We start from the raw sequence: 18920 nt of genomic DNA, 5'->3' as shown, positions 1-18920 counted from the left end.
TTGTAGCGGGCTGTCTACCTGCAGTAATGTGTTAAGCGAGGAGGTGAGAGGACTTTATGCTTTGTTTATATCGGGGCACCATTTCTGTGCATATGTGTCCACATCATGGCGCCGTCATCGGTTTTTACTGTTTCTCTATAACCTCATAACCTTTGGTTGTGCTTTTTGAGGATCAAGCAGCCTCCGGCTTATAGATTTAACCGATAGTGCCATACTACTTACATTTTATGGAAAACTATAGTTTTTTAAAGTCGTTCTTGTAGCTTTTAGACAGAGAAGTTTACCGAGTTTAATTCCTCTAACTTTATCTACATGCCGTTTCTATTGAAAATTCCAACATTTCTTGGGCTAACCCAGGAGACTGTGTTCCTGTCCGAGGATCTCCTTCACCCCACACGCTCATCGCTGCATTATGGACGGTGCGAGGCTATGGCCCAGGTTACGTGGTGATCATAGGGACACAGATGTTTCAACTGTCCAAATGCTGACATAATGAATGGTACCTGGTCAGTAACAACTTGCGATATTTTCTTGTACGGTATTTCTGAGGGCCGAACTTGCAGCAGCAGCAGCAGCAGAAGCAGCAGAAGCAGCAGAAGCAGCAGTCATTAAAATTCTTCAGGACGCCTGTAGTGTTGACTGCAATTAATACATTGCAAACAACGTTCACTTTGACGGCTCTCCTGACACGGGGCATCACAAGGATATTCAGAGCAGCTCTCAAGACAGAATCGGGTGTTTCATCCAAAAATAAAACAAACAGGGTGCTCTCCTAATACTACTTTAATATTTTCTACGTTGGCTTCGTATATTGGCTGCAAGTAATTCTTTCGCAGAGTGCTCTCATCCGGGACGGATCCTTTTGTGTACTCTTCAAAGAAGTTCTTCATTGAAAGCATATTTATTTTATGAAGGGAAATGCCGCATAGTTCAAAGGCTGCTGCAAAGTCAGTGTAGAATGTATTCCGTTTCTTGCTGTTCTCTTCTGCCCTCTGCAAAGATGTCTGCATGAACGACTGTGTCAAAGCCTTCCTACGAAGTTCTTTTGTTTGTAATGCATTACATAATATGTTGAACTTTTCTGACTATTATGTGTTTTCCATCTACTTTAAAGCTCAATTAAGGCCAGGGCCGATTCCTTCCCATTCCTAGCCCTTTCTTGCCCCATCGTCATATCTGTGTCAGTACGACGTAAAGCAACTTGTGAAGGAAAACTTAAAACTGACGTCACACAAGGAATAGCGGATAATCTTACCGCCACTTTCGATTAAATCATCTTTGAAACAGCTTATTCTCCATTCCGTAGCTGGCTACTGCTTCGAACCGCCTTTTTCAATTTTACTTAACACTCGCCTGTCTCAACATAAAGTTTAAACTGTTCATAAATTAGTTCACATAACGGTCTAAATCTAGCAAAGAATTACTTTCAACGAATTATTCCGAGTCTTTTCATAATATGCTCCTGATCACATCTCATTGATGCAGCATGTGCTACAAGTCTCAATGGGCGAGTCCGGGTGGTGACGTTCACTGGACTGTCGGGGTGCTCTGACGATAGGGGGATACGACTACTAGACTGCAGGCTAACTAATTTACTGAAATAAGTACAGTTTGGCTGAGATTTAGGTTAAAATCAATTTTATCAACTGTGATTATGACTGTCTCTCATGAAAAATATTTCCATAGGGCTTAGAGCGTGAGTGACAAGTTAATACGCATGCGCGAAACCTTTCAAAAAGGAACAGTTCTCGTTGCCACAATTCATTAATTTATGGGCGTCAGGTTTCAGTATTTCCCGTCCGATAAAGCAACAAAAAACCTTTCCCCTTTAATTACGGTAGGCTTCTGACATCTGTAGGAATCTAGGAGAATCAGAAGACGAACAAGCTGTTCGACTAAGTGGTATGTTCCGAGCTGCCAGCGGAGAGATGATGTAGTATGACATTTCTAGACAAATAAACAAGATACACAGGGAACTAGGAAAATGATGATAAAGATGGAATTCAAGAGGACAAATTGGGTAAAATATTTGTGTATATGAATAGGAATTAGGGATTGGAATAAATAACCAAGAGAGATGTTCACTAAATTCTCAACTTCTTTGGAACCATTTCAGAAAAGACTAGTTAAAAAGTGATAGAGAATCTGCCTCCTGGGCGACAGCCCTAAATACAGATCAGTGGAGATTGATGATGTTGATGAAAAATATTAATATTAATAATCGTCGTAGTCTTGCTGCCTAAATCTAGGTCTTCTCAAATGACGCCACTTCTACGACTTGAGTATTAATTTTCATATCATTGTTTTTGCTACAGATCGCACCAACTACAGCCACCATTCTTTGTAGCGAAGCCTTGAACACAATGTTGACCAATTAGAATGCTCAAAGATGCGTGTTTAGTCCGCTTGATGAAACGCCGAACTTCCTCTGATTATATAAAGCTGAACGGGAAGATTATAGGGAAATCATGTGTTTGAGTGCCTTCATTCAATCAATCAATCAATCAATCAATCAATCAATCAATCAATCAATCAATCAATCAATCAATCAATCAATCAATCAATTATCAATGATCTGCATTTAGGGCTGTCGCTCAGAGGGCAAATTCCCTATCAGATGTTTACCTAGCTTTTCCTTAAACGTCTTCAAAGAACTTGGAAAAGTATCGAACATTTCCCTTGATTATTAATTTATTCCTATCCCTTAACCCTTGTTCTATAAATAAATATTTGCCCCAATTTGTCCTCTCGAATGAATTCCAAGTTTATCTTCCTATTATGATCTTTCCTACTTTTAAAATCTCCGCACAAGCTTATTCGTCTACTGTCATTCCACACCATCTCTCCACTAACAGCTCGAAACATGCCACATAATCGAGCATCTCGTCTCCTTACTCTCAAGTTTTCCCAGCCTAAAGTTTTCAGTACTTTTGTAACACTACTCCTTTGTCGGAAATCGCTCAGAAAAAATCGTGCTACTTTCCTTTGGATTTTGTTCAGTTCTCGTAGGGTCCCATACATTGGAACCATACTCTAATTGGGGTTTTGCCAGTGACTTGTACGCCGTCTCTTTTACATCCTTACTACAACGTCTAAATACTCTCATAACCATGTGAAGAAATTTTTAACCTTTCATTACAATCTCGCTAATATGATCACCCCAATGAAGATCATCATTCCTGATACAAACACCGTGGCAGCGTGTGGGTACGGTGCGAGCTCTCTAAAACAGATGCATGTTCATAATTAAACTGTTCATTATGCAGTACTTACAGTACATGTGTAACTAAAGCACGATTGCACTATCGCTTCGAAACTTCACAACCTCACCTCAGTTCGCAAGAGTCATCACGGATGGAACATATGTTTATTGTCAAGCCTTGAGACTTGAGATAGGCGCATTCGCAGTAGCCGTGTTTACCTCTCACAGCACTTACCCCGTATCCACGCGACTTATCATCAGACGACCATAGTACTTCCATTGTCCCCCGTGAGGTACTTTCACCCCATCAACACAGTAATTAAAACTGAGAGGACTTTTCCTCTGGGTGAAACTTACAACCTGATTTTTAATCACATTTACCAGCATACCATTGTCCTCTGTCTATCTCACAACATTGTCTAGGTCCCTCTTCAGTCGCTTACAAAGCTACAACTCATTTGCTACTTTTACCACTCCATACAGTATATCATCATCCGCAGATAGCCTTATATGTGATTCCACTTCTTTACTCATACATATACAGGGTGTTTGAAAAAGAACTCCCTAGTTTTTGTGTGTCCTAGAATCTGTACAAAGTGACATACACTATTCTAGTTTGTGGTGTGTGATTCATCAACTCTCCAAGTTTGGCTCTCCTGCATTTAGCAGGTCTGCATCGCCTTGAGACGACGCCAGTGCTGTTTGTTTCCTCTGTTCTGCACTGCACTGCACTGCACCGCACGCCTGGACTGAATATACCACAAACTAGAATAGTGTATGTCACTTTGTACAAATTCTAGGACACATTAAAACTAGGGAGTCCTTTTTCAAACACCCCGTATATATAAGAAAACATAAAGATCCAATAATACTGCCCTATGGGACCTCCCTCTTAATCATTACAGGATCATGTAACACTTCACCTACCTTAATTCTCTGAGTTCCATTTTCTATAAATTTACCCACCCACTCAATGTCTTTTGTCTGGTCCAAAAACCCTCATTTTCGTCAGTAATCTCCCATGATCTACCCTATCAAAAGACTTGGATAGGTCCATAGCGATACAGTCCATTTGACCTCCTGAATCAAACATATTTGTAATATATTGATGGAATCCTACAAGTTGAGACTCACTGGAATAACCTTTCTTAAACCCGAAGTGCCTTCTGTCAAACGAGTTAGTAATTTCGCAAACGTGTCTAATATAATCAAAGGAAGTCGGATACTATAGGATAGGATAGGATAGGATAGGATAGGATAGGATAGGATAGGATAGGATAGGATAGGATAGGATAGGAGTCTGGCACAAGTAAGTGGAAGCAATGCCAGGACTCTGCTAAGGTTCCCGTGGTCGCCAACCCACGCTCCCTAGTTAAGAGCCCCTGGGGCCTCTGAGGATAGGCAGGGAATACTGTGACTGCCATTCTAGCCCCCCTCCCCCCCGCCCACATTGCGTCAGAACATAGAGAGTGAAATTAACTGAAAAATGGCTATTTTAAACTCATCGAAGGAAGGTTACTTAAGAATTTTTAAACTTCTATAGATCAGTATTGCATTGGAAGGGAACACCTAATTTCTTGTTAATTGGATGAACATGTAACTGGTTTTACGGGAAAAGATTGTTTTAAAAAGTTCTTATAGCTCAATGTCGTATGATTGTATGGCAGTCGACAAGATTGTACGCATGTGTGTTGCACAAACGCTACAGATATTTACGTTTTTAGTAATTAAAAAGCCATATCATTACTTAGTATCTAGCCCAAAAGCTGCAGAATATTTACGTTGTTATTAGTAATTAAAATGCTATGTCAGTATGCTGTATGGCGCACACATTCGGAGCATTTACTATGCATTTTTAATCATATTAGGGTGAACTAATTTATCTGAAGTATATCTGATGATTGAGAGCCGTGCCATTAACTAGTAATGTAGTGCACTTTATTTTAGAGTTAATTTCGTGGCCAGAAATATACAGTATTCAGTAAAATTGCATTAAACACCCCGGATGCACGTATCGACAACTGCGTGTATTAAGATCATTCTAACCCACTAAGCTTCTGTTAATAGTTGATTATACAGTAGGATAGTGGTGATGGTTTAACGTCGCACTAACATGTTTACAGCGAAGAAAGGGTGGGGAAGGGCTAGGAATGGGAAGGTACCAGCCCGTGGCCTCAATTAGCCCCAGCATTTACCTGGTGTGAAAATGGGAATCCACGGAAAAGCATCTTCAGAGCTGCCGAAGGTGGGATTCGAACCTACCATCCCCCGAATGCAAGCTCACAGCTACGTAACCCTAACCACACGCCCAACTGGATCAGTCAGTAGGATAGTACTTTGGCCAACTATGTTACTGCTAATACTGTTTTTCCCTCGAGGACTTACAGTTTAAGAGTGTGGTGTTTTGACCACAATGCCTTAGGTAAGTCAGGCACTGCGTCCATTCGTGCCAGGCTCTTACTTTTGGTCTTGGGCTTGCTGTTAGGAAGGAAAAGTATTTAAATTTTTCTAAAACAGGGTTTTCCTATCGGCGCCCCGCGAGAGCATTTAAAATATATTTTAATAAATGAAGAAAATTTGCAACAAAAAAAAAAAAAAAAAAAAAAAAACAATAAACAAACAACTTCATAGCTCGTTCAAAAATGTATTAAGTTTTATATCCTTTATATAGACCCAAGTCGGAACTAATTCATTATTTAATATTATCTTCTGTTTTTAAGTATTCAGTCGATGTGAGTAGATCATTTGTTATTTAAAAAAATTAAAATCCAAAGTTCGGCGGAGAATGAGCCCACACTAATGCCGGTCCAGGGTCTTAATTATTATAAAAATGGCTGCGGGGTTCATACAAATTCTTGAATTCCATGCCAACCTCTCTGTGGAGATTTTATGCAACTTAGTATACAATGAATAGGCCCTACCAAGAAATACTTTAATTTCCATTGGTGTAAGAAGCGGTTTCAGTTCTTCATTCTTCTCTCATTGGTAGTACTGGTTGATACTCAGCGCTGCACACTCGAAGAAATTTTCAGGGAAGTACACCTGGAAGTAAATTGCTGGGATTTTAGGCTCTTACAACCTTATGTCAATGTTCCCTTCACACTACTTACATTAAATTATCCTTTTCTAAGTTTTGTTTTGACTGCTACTACATTTCAGTTTGTCTTTAAGTATTTATTTCCCTGTCATTTGTCAAATATAAATTCAAATAACTGACATTGTTGGGTGATCTTCAAAATTCAGTTGCCCTGGGTATGAAATGAATATCCACAGCCTGTTTCCAGTCATTCGACCGTGTCAGAAATGGAATGAATGAAGCCCCATCTAGCGGCGAGGATAGGAATTGTGCCGGCTGCCGAAGCCTGTCGCACTCCTCTAGGGCAATGATTAATGAATGACAGATGAAATGAAATTATATTGGAGAGTGTTGCTGGAATGAAATATGACCGGAAAAACCTGTCCCGCCTCCGCTTTGTCCAGCACAAATCTTACATGGAGTGACCGGGATTTAAACCACGGAACCCAGCGGTGATGGGCCGGCGCGCTGTCGCCTGAGCCACGGAGGCTTTGCCCTGGGTATAATAGTCTTTATTTTTAATTTCGCTCTTTTATGAACTTGTAAAATATCGTTGTAAGTAATTAAAATGATTAAACCTTCGTTTCAATTGAACTGTGCATATTATTTCATACTGACACCTCTGTTCTATTTGCGGAATTTTACGAAAATTGTCCTGTTATTAACTATGGTCCGCGATCATGCCTAAGGTTGCGAATGTGGCCCTCCACCCCTTACTAATTGGAAACCCCTATTCTAAAACATTTCATCACAAGGACGATTTTAGAAACTAATTCAGGCACTTCTCTACTCTGTGAAACAAGTTACTACTTTTAAACACTCTTGACTAATAATAATATAATGTGTTTCTCCCTTCTAATAATAATATAATAATGTGCTTCTCTCTTCTTTATTTCAGTGGAGATGCGGCGGAGGAACCGTTCCAGCTGGACCTAAGCCCGGTGCGCGGGGATGAGAAGCGCTTCTCGACGTGGGGTTCGCACCCTGTGGCCCGGCCGCCTTCGCTGGTCCGCGCCGCCAGCGCTCCCAGTTTGGCGCACGGCTGGCTCTGTCTCCAATGCCGCTTCCTTAACGTAAGCGTAACTACGAAGTGCGCAGCATGCGCTAGCATCAATTCGCGCCTACACAACAATGTGATGGCGTCGGAGGACCCTGCCCCCTGGGGGCAAGGACCGGCACTCACTCCGGTCGAGGTCCCCCTCCCTGCCGACCCTTCGCCGCAGAATAGGTCTCCTAAACGTCAGAATCCATCAGTGTATGAACGTGTCAAGTCTAAAGTGAGCCGATCTCTTTCTAACGGATCTGTTGTGCAAAAATTGCTGCTTGATTCCTCCAGTCCGATCATTCCGAAATCCCTCGGCGTTGGAGGGATGTTCCGAAGACCAACGAGTTTAATAGTAGAAAGTGCTAGTGGTGATAGTAATAAAATTGATGATGTTAATAGTGCTAGTGTACAGAACTTCACTGCGAGGGACGAAGATCTCATTAAACTCCCTAATAAAGTTGTGTCTCATAGAAGATCTTGGACGTGTCAAAGATGTACCTTGGATAATTCTACGGCAGTGGAGCGCTGTGAAGTGTGCGAGACTCCGCGGAGATCTAATTCTTCCGCCAGCTCTCTTACCAGTTCTGGATCATTACCCACTACTCTGCCACGCAATGGAATTGTGATCACCGTCCCAGATTGGGAAGAAAATAGAAATATGGACATGGACCAGATATCATCGTCTAGAAATCAGCCGAATGTGCCGCGGCAAGTATTACCACCTTTGAATAGCAATGAAGCTGATTCTAGTGGAGATTCTACTTGGTCTAGACCAATGTATCGTCGCTCTTTCTCGGAGATGCACTCCACAGGGAGTGAATTGGACCGTAGTAAAGCTGTTGCAAATAGGAGAAGTATGGTTGAAACAGACACTCAGGGTAATATTCCTATTCGATCTCCTGTTAATCTAAACCTGCAGTTTCAGTCTAGTAGACCTGGTACACGTTATTCTTATATAGGGATAACGGATCCTAATACTCAGCAACAGAATATTCGGCATTCGGTTGCAATACCGCGGAAGTTAGTAGGTGTTAAAAAACGAATGGTACCTCCTCCTGCACTAGATGTTTCGGAACTAACCAAAGTAACCAACGGAAACATTTCTTCTCTTAAAGCTTCATCGCCAGTCCAGGCAAATCAGAATATTAACTCATCCTCGTCTTCGAATACATCTTCAGAATCTTCGAGTCTGGCTGGCTCCTCGTCTTCTTTTGACCGAATGTGGACCTGTACTAAGTGTTCGTACGCATACAATCCACTGTGGTCGGATAGCTGTGATATCTGTAATTCAGTTCGCTCTCCGCCTTCTTTAACAGAGCCTAGTCTAATTACAGTAACTAAAGATAGTGTAAGGTATACCCCGACAAAGAGGGAAAGTTCTCAGGAATCTGAAGGATCTGAAGGGATAAACAATAATGACCCCTTAGCGCTAGCTCTCCCAGGGCCTCCTACTGCAACTTTAGCAACCCTGGAACAGGATCTCGAGGACGATTTCCAGTTTTTACCTGGAGAAGGTGCTAGTCCAAATGCAGCAGAACAAGAATGGACCTGCAAAAAGTGCACGTTAGTGAATTCTGGTGCGGATAATGCATGCGTTGTGTGTGGTGGTTCAAAATTGCGCAGTATAACTACTGTTGAAGATATGACTCTACGTAAAGGTGAGTTCTGGTCGTGTGTTCAGTGCACATTAAAAAATCCTCTCAGTGCTCAGGCGTGTATGGTGTGTAAGACCACCAAAAAACTGTTAGAGGTTCCTAAGACGACCTCTAGTGGGTCTAGAAGTCCATCCCCAAGACAATCATCTTCACGGTTGGGTGCTGGTGGTGGAGGATCGAGAGTGCCAGGTAGTGGTGCTATCCCTAAACAGCGGCACTCAAACGCTGTTGCTAGTCGGCGTACGCCTTCACAGTCATCGTCAAGGAGTAACGGTGTGATGGTTCGTCATCACCATCATCACCACCATAGATCAAGTGCCTCCTCGGGATCCAGTAATATCAGCAGGGACAGTACGGGAGATCATGCAGTCGTGTCCCTAGCAATCCCCCAGCATCAGTCTGGTAGTCGCAGTCCTCGTGGATCTGAGCAGCATGTAACAGTGACGTCGTGGCAGTGTGTCCTGTGCACGTTCGAGAATCGCACGGCGGCCATGTCGTGTGAGATGTGCCAGAGCTCTCGTTGTCTCTCCTCTGGTTCAGTGATGAGCAACGGGAAGCTTCCAGCAACGCCATCCCCTGGCAGCTCAGTGCCTCTGAACGGTGCAATTGCGAGCGCCATCACAACGGCCGTTCTCAAACAAGAGAGTGAGCTGATGGAAGACCTTCGCCATATTGAAGAGAAGGAGGCGCTCGAGAAGTGGGAGCGCATTGTTCAATACTGCAGAGAGGTAAGCACAAATTTCAGTTCTGTTGTTGATTGTGTTGATCTTGCCCCTTCAGAGGAATAAAATATACCCTTGACAAATTGGGAAATTGCCATGAATGAAGCTCTTATCAAATGGTCAAAATATTTTCAGTCCAACACTACTATGTTGTAAAGTAGACTAGAGGTTGGTACTGTAGTTTTCCGCCCTGTCTAGATTCTTGGCTTTTCTACGAATTTAAGAGCCGTTTAAGGTATTGGAATGTGGTGCATGCAGTTACTGACAACATAGGGGTGAAGTGGGTCGACCACCTTAACAGTAGAGTTTCGTACTTCACCTCGGGTGAACGCTGGAGAAGGACCCTAACATAATTATAGACCAGGATCGGTTTATTCCCAGTCCTAGATGGAGAGTTCTATGTATGTTTCTATGGCAACTCCACACTGTTACGCGCGTTGCTATCTGTTTCGTTGATTACTACCTGTTTTGTCATTGTCTTTCCTTTCTCGCGTACGGAGTTCAGAAGTGACCGAGGAGGATATTTCCTGTTCGTGGTTGTAAAGTAAGTTATTGTTAATGTTTTATTTTCTAATCATGTAGTGAGCAATATATGTGTGATCACTTAGACATGTATGCAAATGCATATTTTGTTTGCCGATATGTAGACCTCCAAAACCAACAAGGAAGTGCGTTTGAAAGTGGAATTGGACGAATTATTAAGATTAATAGTGAATATATTTGAGATTAGTGCATACATTTCAAATTTCGAGTTTATTGTGCATGTTTTCGACTTTTATTATGCATGCTTTACAATCGGTATTCAAGAAATTGTAAAGTAATTAATGTCGTGAACTCTTACGGAATGAATGGCCTTGTTTTGAATGAACATTACAGCTGTTTTAAGATTTCAAGGAAAAATCAAGACAAGAACGCAGAGTGCGCTCACGAATTCATGTAGTGTCCTGTCACATCCGTGAATGTAGAGGGATTATTCTCCGCATTGAAGCTAATTTTAGCAGACAAACGCCACAGATTTAATCAAGAAAATGTGGATAATATTGCTCTAGTGTACTGCGAAGCAAATTATGGACAGGAAAAATAGGGTGTGCAGTGTAAAAGGAAAGAGGAATGTGTATTTAAGTGTGTTTTCTTACACGGGTTTGTTACAGCCTTACTGATTATGATTCATCATGTGAATTGATTAACACGACTGTCTCGTTTGCATATGTTTTAACAGTGAACACTGATACGTCTCGGATAGTTTATACTAGTGGAACAGCCGCGAGCTGTAAGTAGAGTGCGATCTTTTGTTTTCGTTCAGTTTTTATTCATGATCATGATTTTATGCAGTGGTGTGGGTGAATCCCGTGAGTCTAGTTAGGGAATCTTACGTTTACATTTCATAAAAGGGTTCAGTAGCATGAAAATAAGTGCATACTTTTATTTCAGCACTTTTTGCAACATAGTTGCATGCCTATATTGGTGATTTATACGGTATATAATTCCGAAGTCTAGTGATAGCTGTCGGATAGCTGACCTGAGTTTATTTCATGGTAATTCAAATTAAAACGTTTAGCTCGCAATGTCTAGTTTCACCGTTCTCTTTCTGGGACCCTTCCCGCTCCACCAGATTCAAAGTGAAATAAGAGAAAATGAACCCTCAAATAGTAAGTTAATGATGATCGGTATTGTTTTAACGGGCCTGACATCTAGGTCATCGACCAGTAAGTTAATGTAAATTAGTTTGCTGCCACCTTGACCTACGATGACTTGGCTATGGGCATTAACCCTCAGCCAGCGTCGTGACACTTGTGGAATATAACCGGTGTTGTGAGGTCCTGGGGACCGCTCATGTTTAAGGCTGAATAAGGTTTTCAATTTCTGAAAAACGTCATTAGATCAACAATACTGTGTTTCGTTATTATCGATTCCAATCATTTGTCCTAATTTCACTAAGAAACAACTCCGTAGGACAATTACTAATACTGTTTTGAAATATCACATAGCTAATGTCTACTTCTATCAAGTATGTCAAAAATGTTCAAATGAACTGATTAAAGACGGACAAAACATTTCAAATTGTGTAATCGCTATATCAATAAAGGTCCCAACAACAAAATTATGAAGTGATTTATTCAAACAATAAAGTTATGCGGAAACCAGCACATCTTACATTTTAGGTACTTTCGATACCTATTTCACACAGTTATTCATGCAAACACTTGAAATATTAAAATATATCTTACTCATAACACCAAGATGAAATGTATAAATACGTTCTTTCCCAATTCATCTCGAACGAAAGCTAAAATATCGTTTAATTTGAAGATCATCTATAAGTCTGAACTTGATCCATGGTCACCTCGTGTGTAATCAGTATTGTCATTGTCAGAATTTTCTAGTCCACTGGTGCATTTATCCAATATCGCTAAAACATCCTCTTCAAAAGAAGCACAGCCAATACACAACTTTGATGGTTCTGGTTTAGCCATAGTTATAACTTCAAAACGATTTTCAAGAACTGCAACAGCTGCTTGAACCTGAGTAGGTTGTTTGCAGTACAAGTGAAGAGTGCTCAGAGTAAGCTAAATCTTGTAGGCTGTGAATTAAAAATAAAGTTATTCCGATTACCTTAGTTTATGTTAATGCAATGGTGTACTAATAGTAATAAGAAGAGTTTCGGAGAAGATTATTTTGAATTATCACACAAGATAATTTAAGAATATACATTCAGGAGGTATCGCTTATTGGTGGACCATAAATCCGGTTTATTGCTGATACAATTTGTCTGCTTTCTTGTAAAAGAATTAATACCGAAGTGATTATTATTATTATTATTATTATTATTATTATTATTATTATTATTATTATTATTGTTACGAGGTTTCTCGTGGAACGCAGAGGTGAAAGAAGGTGCCGGGGTGAATGGGTCTAACTACAATGTCAAGAAAGAATTTAAAACTGAAATGGAAGGCTATATTTTTGAAAAGCAACAAGATAACAAATTCTCACTTAGTGAGATAACAATGACAAAATAGAAAAATCCAAGATTACAGTACTTTAACTCTCTTGGGCTACAAGCCCCTAATTTTACAATTTTTCGAGCTCCTAGCTCAAATTTACAAAGAGCACAAATTTACACAAGGGCAGAAATCCCTCAATACATGGAGCGCTTGCTCCCAACACACAATATCAAGCCTCCCAGAGGCACTTTTACAACACTTGAAAAGAGCTAACGTGCTCTCAGTTCTTCCAAGCCTACTCAAGGCAACATTACATGAAAATATACTAATCACAGGCCTTACAAGGAACTAATTACCAGTTTGAAACAGGGGTATCTTCTACCCAACCTATTGGGCCGTTGCGGAAAGAAACAGGTTAAGTAAATGGCCCAAAACACAAATTGAACGGAGGCGAGTACTTGCACTCCTAAACATGCATTCTTAAAACCTAAGGGGCACTAGGCCGATAAAACAGGGGCTATTCCCAAACTTATGGAGGTGACTCGTATAAGAAAGTAATTTACCACATTACAGAATGAAAAATAACAATAAACGTAGTCAACCTCAAACCAAGATGAAGGGGAGCTCGAGAGGGTACATCACTCTCTATCCCCGATTTGCAGTTAAAGATTTATGAAATTTTTACCTACGCTGAAAGGACATTTACATTTTAAAGAAGTTGGTTACATAGTTAAAGTTTCAAACCTTTCCCTCGAGTTAAACTGCGAAGCTAGCAAAAAAGTAAGATGTTAGATGGCCATTACCTTGTTGAAGAACTGCTGCCTGATGAAAGAGGTGCCTCCCGCCTCCTGCTTGACACACACACTTAGTAAGCTGACGATGAATTGGGCAAGAGACGAGAAAATCCGTAGTTTATAAACCCACGGGGAAAGTTCGAGACCTTTCATGAATAAACCAGCCACACCCTCTCACTTTATTGGTTAAATTCAAAAGTAACACTCAGAATCGAGGAAGAAGCCTGTGATAGACGGAAAATTAATTACAGAAAGTAGGGATTGGCTAGATTCAAAACTGGCGGAAAGAAAAAATAAATATTGCTAACCCAAAAATAAATGAACATCATTTAGTAAAAAAAAAAAACCTTATGAATACAAAACTTCTTCAAATCAAAAGTTCTTCCACTTCACACCAGGGTGCATGATCATAGTTTATTAGCAGTGAGATCTATTGAGGAAAGTCCAAACTTCTTGATGAAGCCCAAACAAAACAAATAGAAATTCATACAGAACCGGAAACTTCAAAATAACAAAATTTCATCAGATTTCTGTAGTGACATCTTCTGAGTAACGGTTTAAGTACTGTAGGTCTAGTTTCAAGTTTACGGTTCCTCCAGTAGAGGAGTTCTTTTAGGCGCAAGATTTAAATGTGCGGCATAGAGGTGTACCTCACGGTACAATTATTATTATTATTATTATTAGTATTATTATTATTATTATTATTATTATTATTATTATTTGTGAAATATAATATATTTTCGCCCGTTGAAAACTACAGTAACGAACAAAGCGGAAATGTATTCAATTAGTCATGTTTCTGTTGATCAGTTCGTATATTCTTTTAATCTTTTTTATTCACATGTTACACAATTGTATTAGCGTAACTTCACTCTTCTGACAGCAACGATACGTGAGTAACGAATACAGTATTTTTTCTAGGTTCATGGGTATTATGAACAGTTTTGATAATGTGATTTTGTATAATATCGCACGTTTTTACCCAGTATCATGTTGTTTGGGTCATCAGACCATAAATTGGTCTGGTTCAGCTTCCATGCCACCCTATACAGTGCCAATCTTTCTACGTAAATACTACATGTACTCGAATCTGTTTTTCACATACCTTGGTCTGCCTCTACCGTCCTTAGCGCCTACACTTCCCTCAAAAACCAACCAACTGAACTACTCCAGGGTGTCTTAAGATGTGTCATATCATTCTATCTCTTCTTCTCGTCAACTTTCGCCAAATCTTTCTCCTTTCTCTTCAGTATCTCTTCATTCGTGACTCGATCCACCAGTCTCACCTTCAACATTCTTCTGTAACACTACATTTCAAAAACTTCTATTCTCTTTCTTTCTGAACTAGTTATCGTCCATAATTTTCTTCCATACAATACCACTCTCCAGACGAAAGTCTTAAAAATCTCTTTCTGATTCCTATATCAATGTTCGACGTGAGTAAATTTATTTTCCTAAGAAAGGCCTTCTTTGCTTGTGTCAATCTGCATTTTATGCCCTTACTTTGCTTTTGACTCTGTGGAGATTTGGGCAATCATGAAGGCACTTCAAAATGCCATGATAAACTCAAGGTATATAAAGCTCCTGGAAAACATTTATGATCAAGCAACAATGGTAGTCAGAGTGGACGAAGACCTCATCACCAATAAAATCCCAGTTGGCATAGGAGTTCGACAAGGTGTCAACAATCTCCCCAAAGTTGTTTACCCTTGCCTTGGAAGATGTATTCAAAACCCTTCATTGGGATAATAAAGGAATAAAAATCAACGGATTATATTTGAACCACCTCCGTTTTGCCGATGGCATTGTGCTCATAAGTGAAAATCTATATGAGCTAAAAGCATGATCCAAGAATTAAAAGCTGCCTCTGCTAAGATTGGTTTGGAAATGAACATTAATAAAACGAAAATACTAAGCTCAGACAGTCAACCGCTTAAAATGGGAAACCGATATATAGAAGCTGTCGATGAGTACATCTATCTTGGACACAAGATAAAACTTGAACTCGAAAGAGCCGGAGGTACATGAAGTCCTTAATAAACGTTGGCAAATTTCCCCGAAATCCCCACTGGTGTAGTGTAGAGAGAATTCCACATCGCCAGGTAGTATCGTAAGCTTTCTCCAGGTCAAAATATGTCTTCCTTCCGGAGAAAGGCCTCCTGAATGGCGCTCTCCAGTCTAACCAGATTATCAGTGACAGACCGTCGAGAGAGGAAACCACACTGGTAGTTAAACAAGAGACCTTCCTTTTCCATGGCCCACACAAGACGCCGGTTAACCATCCTTTCGAATAACTTACAAAGGCCATTTTTAAGGCATACAGGCCTATAACTATCCAGAAGTTTTGGATCTTTACCTGGCTTGGGAATTGGTATCACAATTCCCTCACGCCATTGAGATGGAAACACTCCCTCGCTCCATAGCCTGTTGAATAGGATGAGGATATCCTTTTTTTTTTTTTTTTTGCAAGTTGCTTTACGTCGCACAGACACAGATATGTCTTATTGTTGCGACGATGGGAGAAGAAAGGGCTAGGAGTGGGAAGGAAGCGGCCGTAGCCTTAATTAAGGTACAGCCCCAGCATTTGCCTGGTGTGAAAATGGGAAACCACGGAAAACCATCTTCAGGGCTGCCGACAGTGGGGTTCGAACCCACTATCTCCCGAATACTGGATACTGGCCGCACTGACTGCAGCTATCGAGCCCGGTGAGGATATCCTTGAGACATCTGTCACTCAAATGCTAAAGCATTTGATTGTGGATATTGTCCGGTCCAGGAGCCGTGTCTCTGCATAGCGCAAGTGCACTCCGCAACTCTCATTCCGTGAAATGCACGTTGTAGGGATGCGAAGCACTAGAGGCGAAAGAGAGGTGGTATGCCTCTGCTTCGCGCTTAATTGGTAGAAATGCAGGGTTTTATCTCCCAGAGCTGGACGTATCTGCGAAATGTGATTCGATGTGGTCTGCAATGATTGAAGGAATCATAACAATATCTCCATTAATGGAGATACCGGGGACTCGGGGCACATTCCGTACTCCGACAATACGGCGGAGTTTTGTCCACACGTGATGACGGAGTATGTGGTGACATGGAAGAGACATACTTTTCCCACGTAGCTTTCTTACTTTCTCGAATCAAAAATATGATTGGTGATGATAGGATTTCGTGGATGATGATGATAAGAAAGATACCGACAAAGACAGCAGAACTTAGCAGATAATGGACTGAACGAATGGCATGAGATTGCTCTAAATTCGAAGCGTTACCTATACACAATGGCACTATTGCAGTGGAAGTACAGAAGTTATCGCTGTCGCTTAGCTGAGTTACGTCAGTTGATATCCGTCTGTGCAGGCCTGGACACGACACGACTATGAGAGGATATCGGCTTTATTTCAAAGACAGAGTAGCTGTGGATGGTGCGGCAACCGGGGGCGTTTGTACCCAAGTTCCCTCCGACATCTTCAGCGAAGAAGTACCGCTCCGTACTCAGCTAGATGCAGTTGCAGATCGCACTCCGTTGGAAGAACTAGGTTCTCCAGAAAGTGTTCGAGCAAAAGGGTGTCGGGGCCTCTCGCTCTTGCCCACAGTTTCTGTCTTTTTTGGAGGAGAACGGGCAGATGGCTTGCCGGATTTCTTCGGGGATCTTGTGAACCCCGATTGAGTTGGAGAAGACTTCTCCGATTTCTTAAGGGAGCTCTGTGGTTTCACATTCTCCTCATTTATGGTCTGGGCATTGGAAGGAGGGCTGGACTTTCCAGCCCTATTTGGGGAAGTCTTTCCCCCCACCCTGTTGGGGGAGGACTTCCCAGCCGAACGTTCCCGTGAAGGACCCTTCCCACGCAACGTCGGCAATAACGCACGTTTCGATTTTTCAGCTAGTGAAACTCAGTTTCTTCGATCACATTTTGTTGCTGGCTTTGACTTTTCGATGCATTTTTAGTACCGGTGTTCTGTACAAAACTCTGTGAAGTGATCCGCACGTTTGCGACCTTTTCAGCGAAGGAGGTGGAGAACTCTGGAGCAGCCATAGACTTGAACTTCCTCCGGGCGTCTGGATAAGATCGCTTATCCAGCGTTTTTCTCTCCTGGATCTTCTCCTGCTTTAATGTGGGGCACTCTTTTGAGACTGGAGCATGCGCACCCTGGCAGTTGACGCAAACAGGTGGTGGTGTGCAGTCAACCCCAGCATGCTCGCACTTCCCACACATTTTACAGGTCGTCGTACCTATACATCGCAGTGAGGTGTGGCCAAACTTTTGACAGTTATAACGCCTCATTGGTGCTGGAATATACGGACGAACAGTCAGACGATACATTGCTATTTAATCCGTTCAGGTACGGTCTCGGTGTCGAAGGTAAGGATGAAAGCACCCGTATCGAGTAGCTTATCACCCACACGCCTCTTCAACCTCTTCACGTCGGTTACACCCCGACGTGCTAGGTACCGGATCATAGTATCATAGACAACCAAATCCCTGTGGCATATAACTCCCTTGCAGGGGTTAAGGTATCGGTGCGTTTCGATTTTCACCTCCACCTTTCCGAATAACTTAGCTTTAAGTAGCCTTCTGGATTGTTCAGCCGTAGATGTCTTTATAAGTACGGACCCATCGCGGAGCTTGCGCATCTTGTCGACTTCACCAGCAACAATGTCTTCGATGGAATTGCTGATCATGAAAGGACATTCATCAAGAAAGCTTTTACCATCGACCCTAGAAGCAACCAGGAATCGAGGAAGACGTTCGTCACTTACACAATCCACTGGAACTGGAGTATACCGCTTGCGTTTCTTTCCAGTCTTAGACGCAGTTTTTTGAAGGGTGCCACACTTCGAGAAAGAAGAAAGAGAAGAGAGAGGTTCCGTTTTCGGTCCCACGAGTACGCGGGATAAGATGGATGACCTTTGACAGAACCCTGACGTGCCAAATGCAAGGCTATATACTCCAGAGGGCGCCTGGTATGTGGAGGGGGTCGCTAACAACTGCTCTCCCAGTAGCCATACATCACCTCGCCACGACCCGAAACTTGTGATTGGGGAGGTAAGACCTGCGTACTAACCTATTCTACCCAAGGCAGAGAGGGTGGCTAGACAGGAAGAGGTAGAAATTTAAGAAGTTGAAAACAGACGGGTAGAAATAGTAATGAAGGATAAAAAGCACAGACACCTCTCAGGCAACTCGGGGGACACCACCTTAGTTTGGCCCTACACCGAAGCCAATCTAGCATGGGTAACCCTGAACTGGCATAGCCCTCGGGATCAGCAAGCACACAAGCCCCCACACCGACGTCAAGGTCATGGTGTCCCTAGAGGGGGGCATGTCCTTCGTTACTGTTATCATGCTAACTGTATTTGAAACTGAATCATCTTTAAGTTCATCTGAGGCTGTCTTCACACACATCAAAGCGTAATCTTTCTCTCTGCAAAACGGATACTTCCCAAAAATCTTACACTTAGCACTGACATGTCCCTGTCGCACA

At 41.7% G+C, this 18920-nt stretch overlaps 1 protein-coding gene across 1 annotated transcript in view; it reads left to right on the top strand.

Annotated features, from left to right (window-relative positions):
* Positions 1-918: 918 nt before the first annotated feature.
* Positions 919-18920, top strand: part of LOC136866679 (calpain-D) — a 137578-nt gene continuing 119576 nt past the window's right edge. Inside the window, exons 1-2 of the mRNA XM_067143793.2 lie at positions 919-947; positions 7177-9706. Of these exons, the coding sequence (XP_066999894.2) occupies positions 919-947; positions 7177-9706 (2559 nt within the window). The remainder of the gene's footprint in view (positions 948-7176; positions 9707-18920) is intronic.

This window comes from Anabrus simplex, chromosome 3 (assembly GCF_040414725.1).
Source record: "Anabrus simplex isolate iqAnaSimp1 chromosome 3, ASM4041472v1, whole genome shotgun sequence".
Lineage (NCBI taxonomy): Eukaryota > Metazoa > Arthropoda > Insecta > Orthoptera > Tettigoniidae > Anabrus > Anabrus simplex.
The sequence above is the reverse complement of the archived record's forward strand: the minus strand, read 5'-3'. Positions and strand labels throughout refer to the sequence as shown.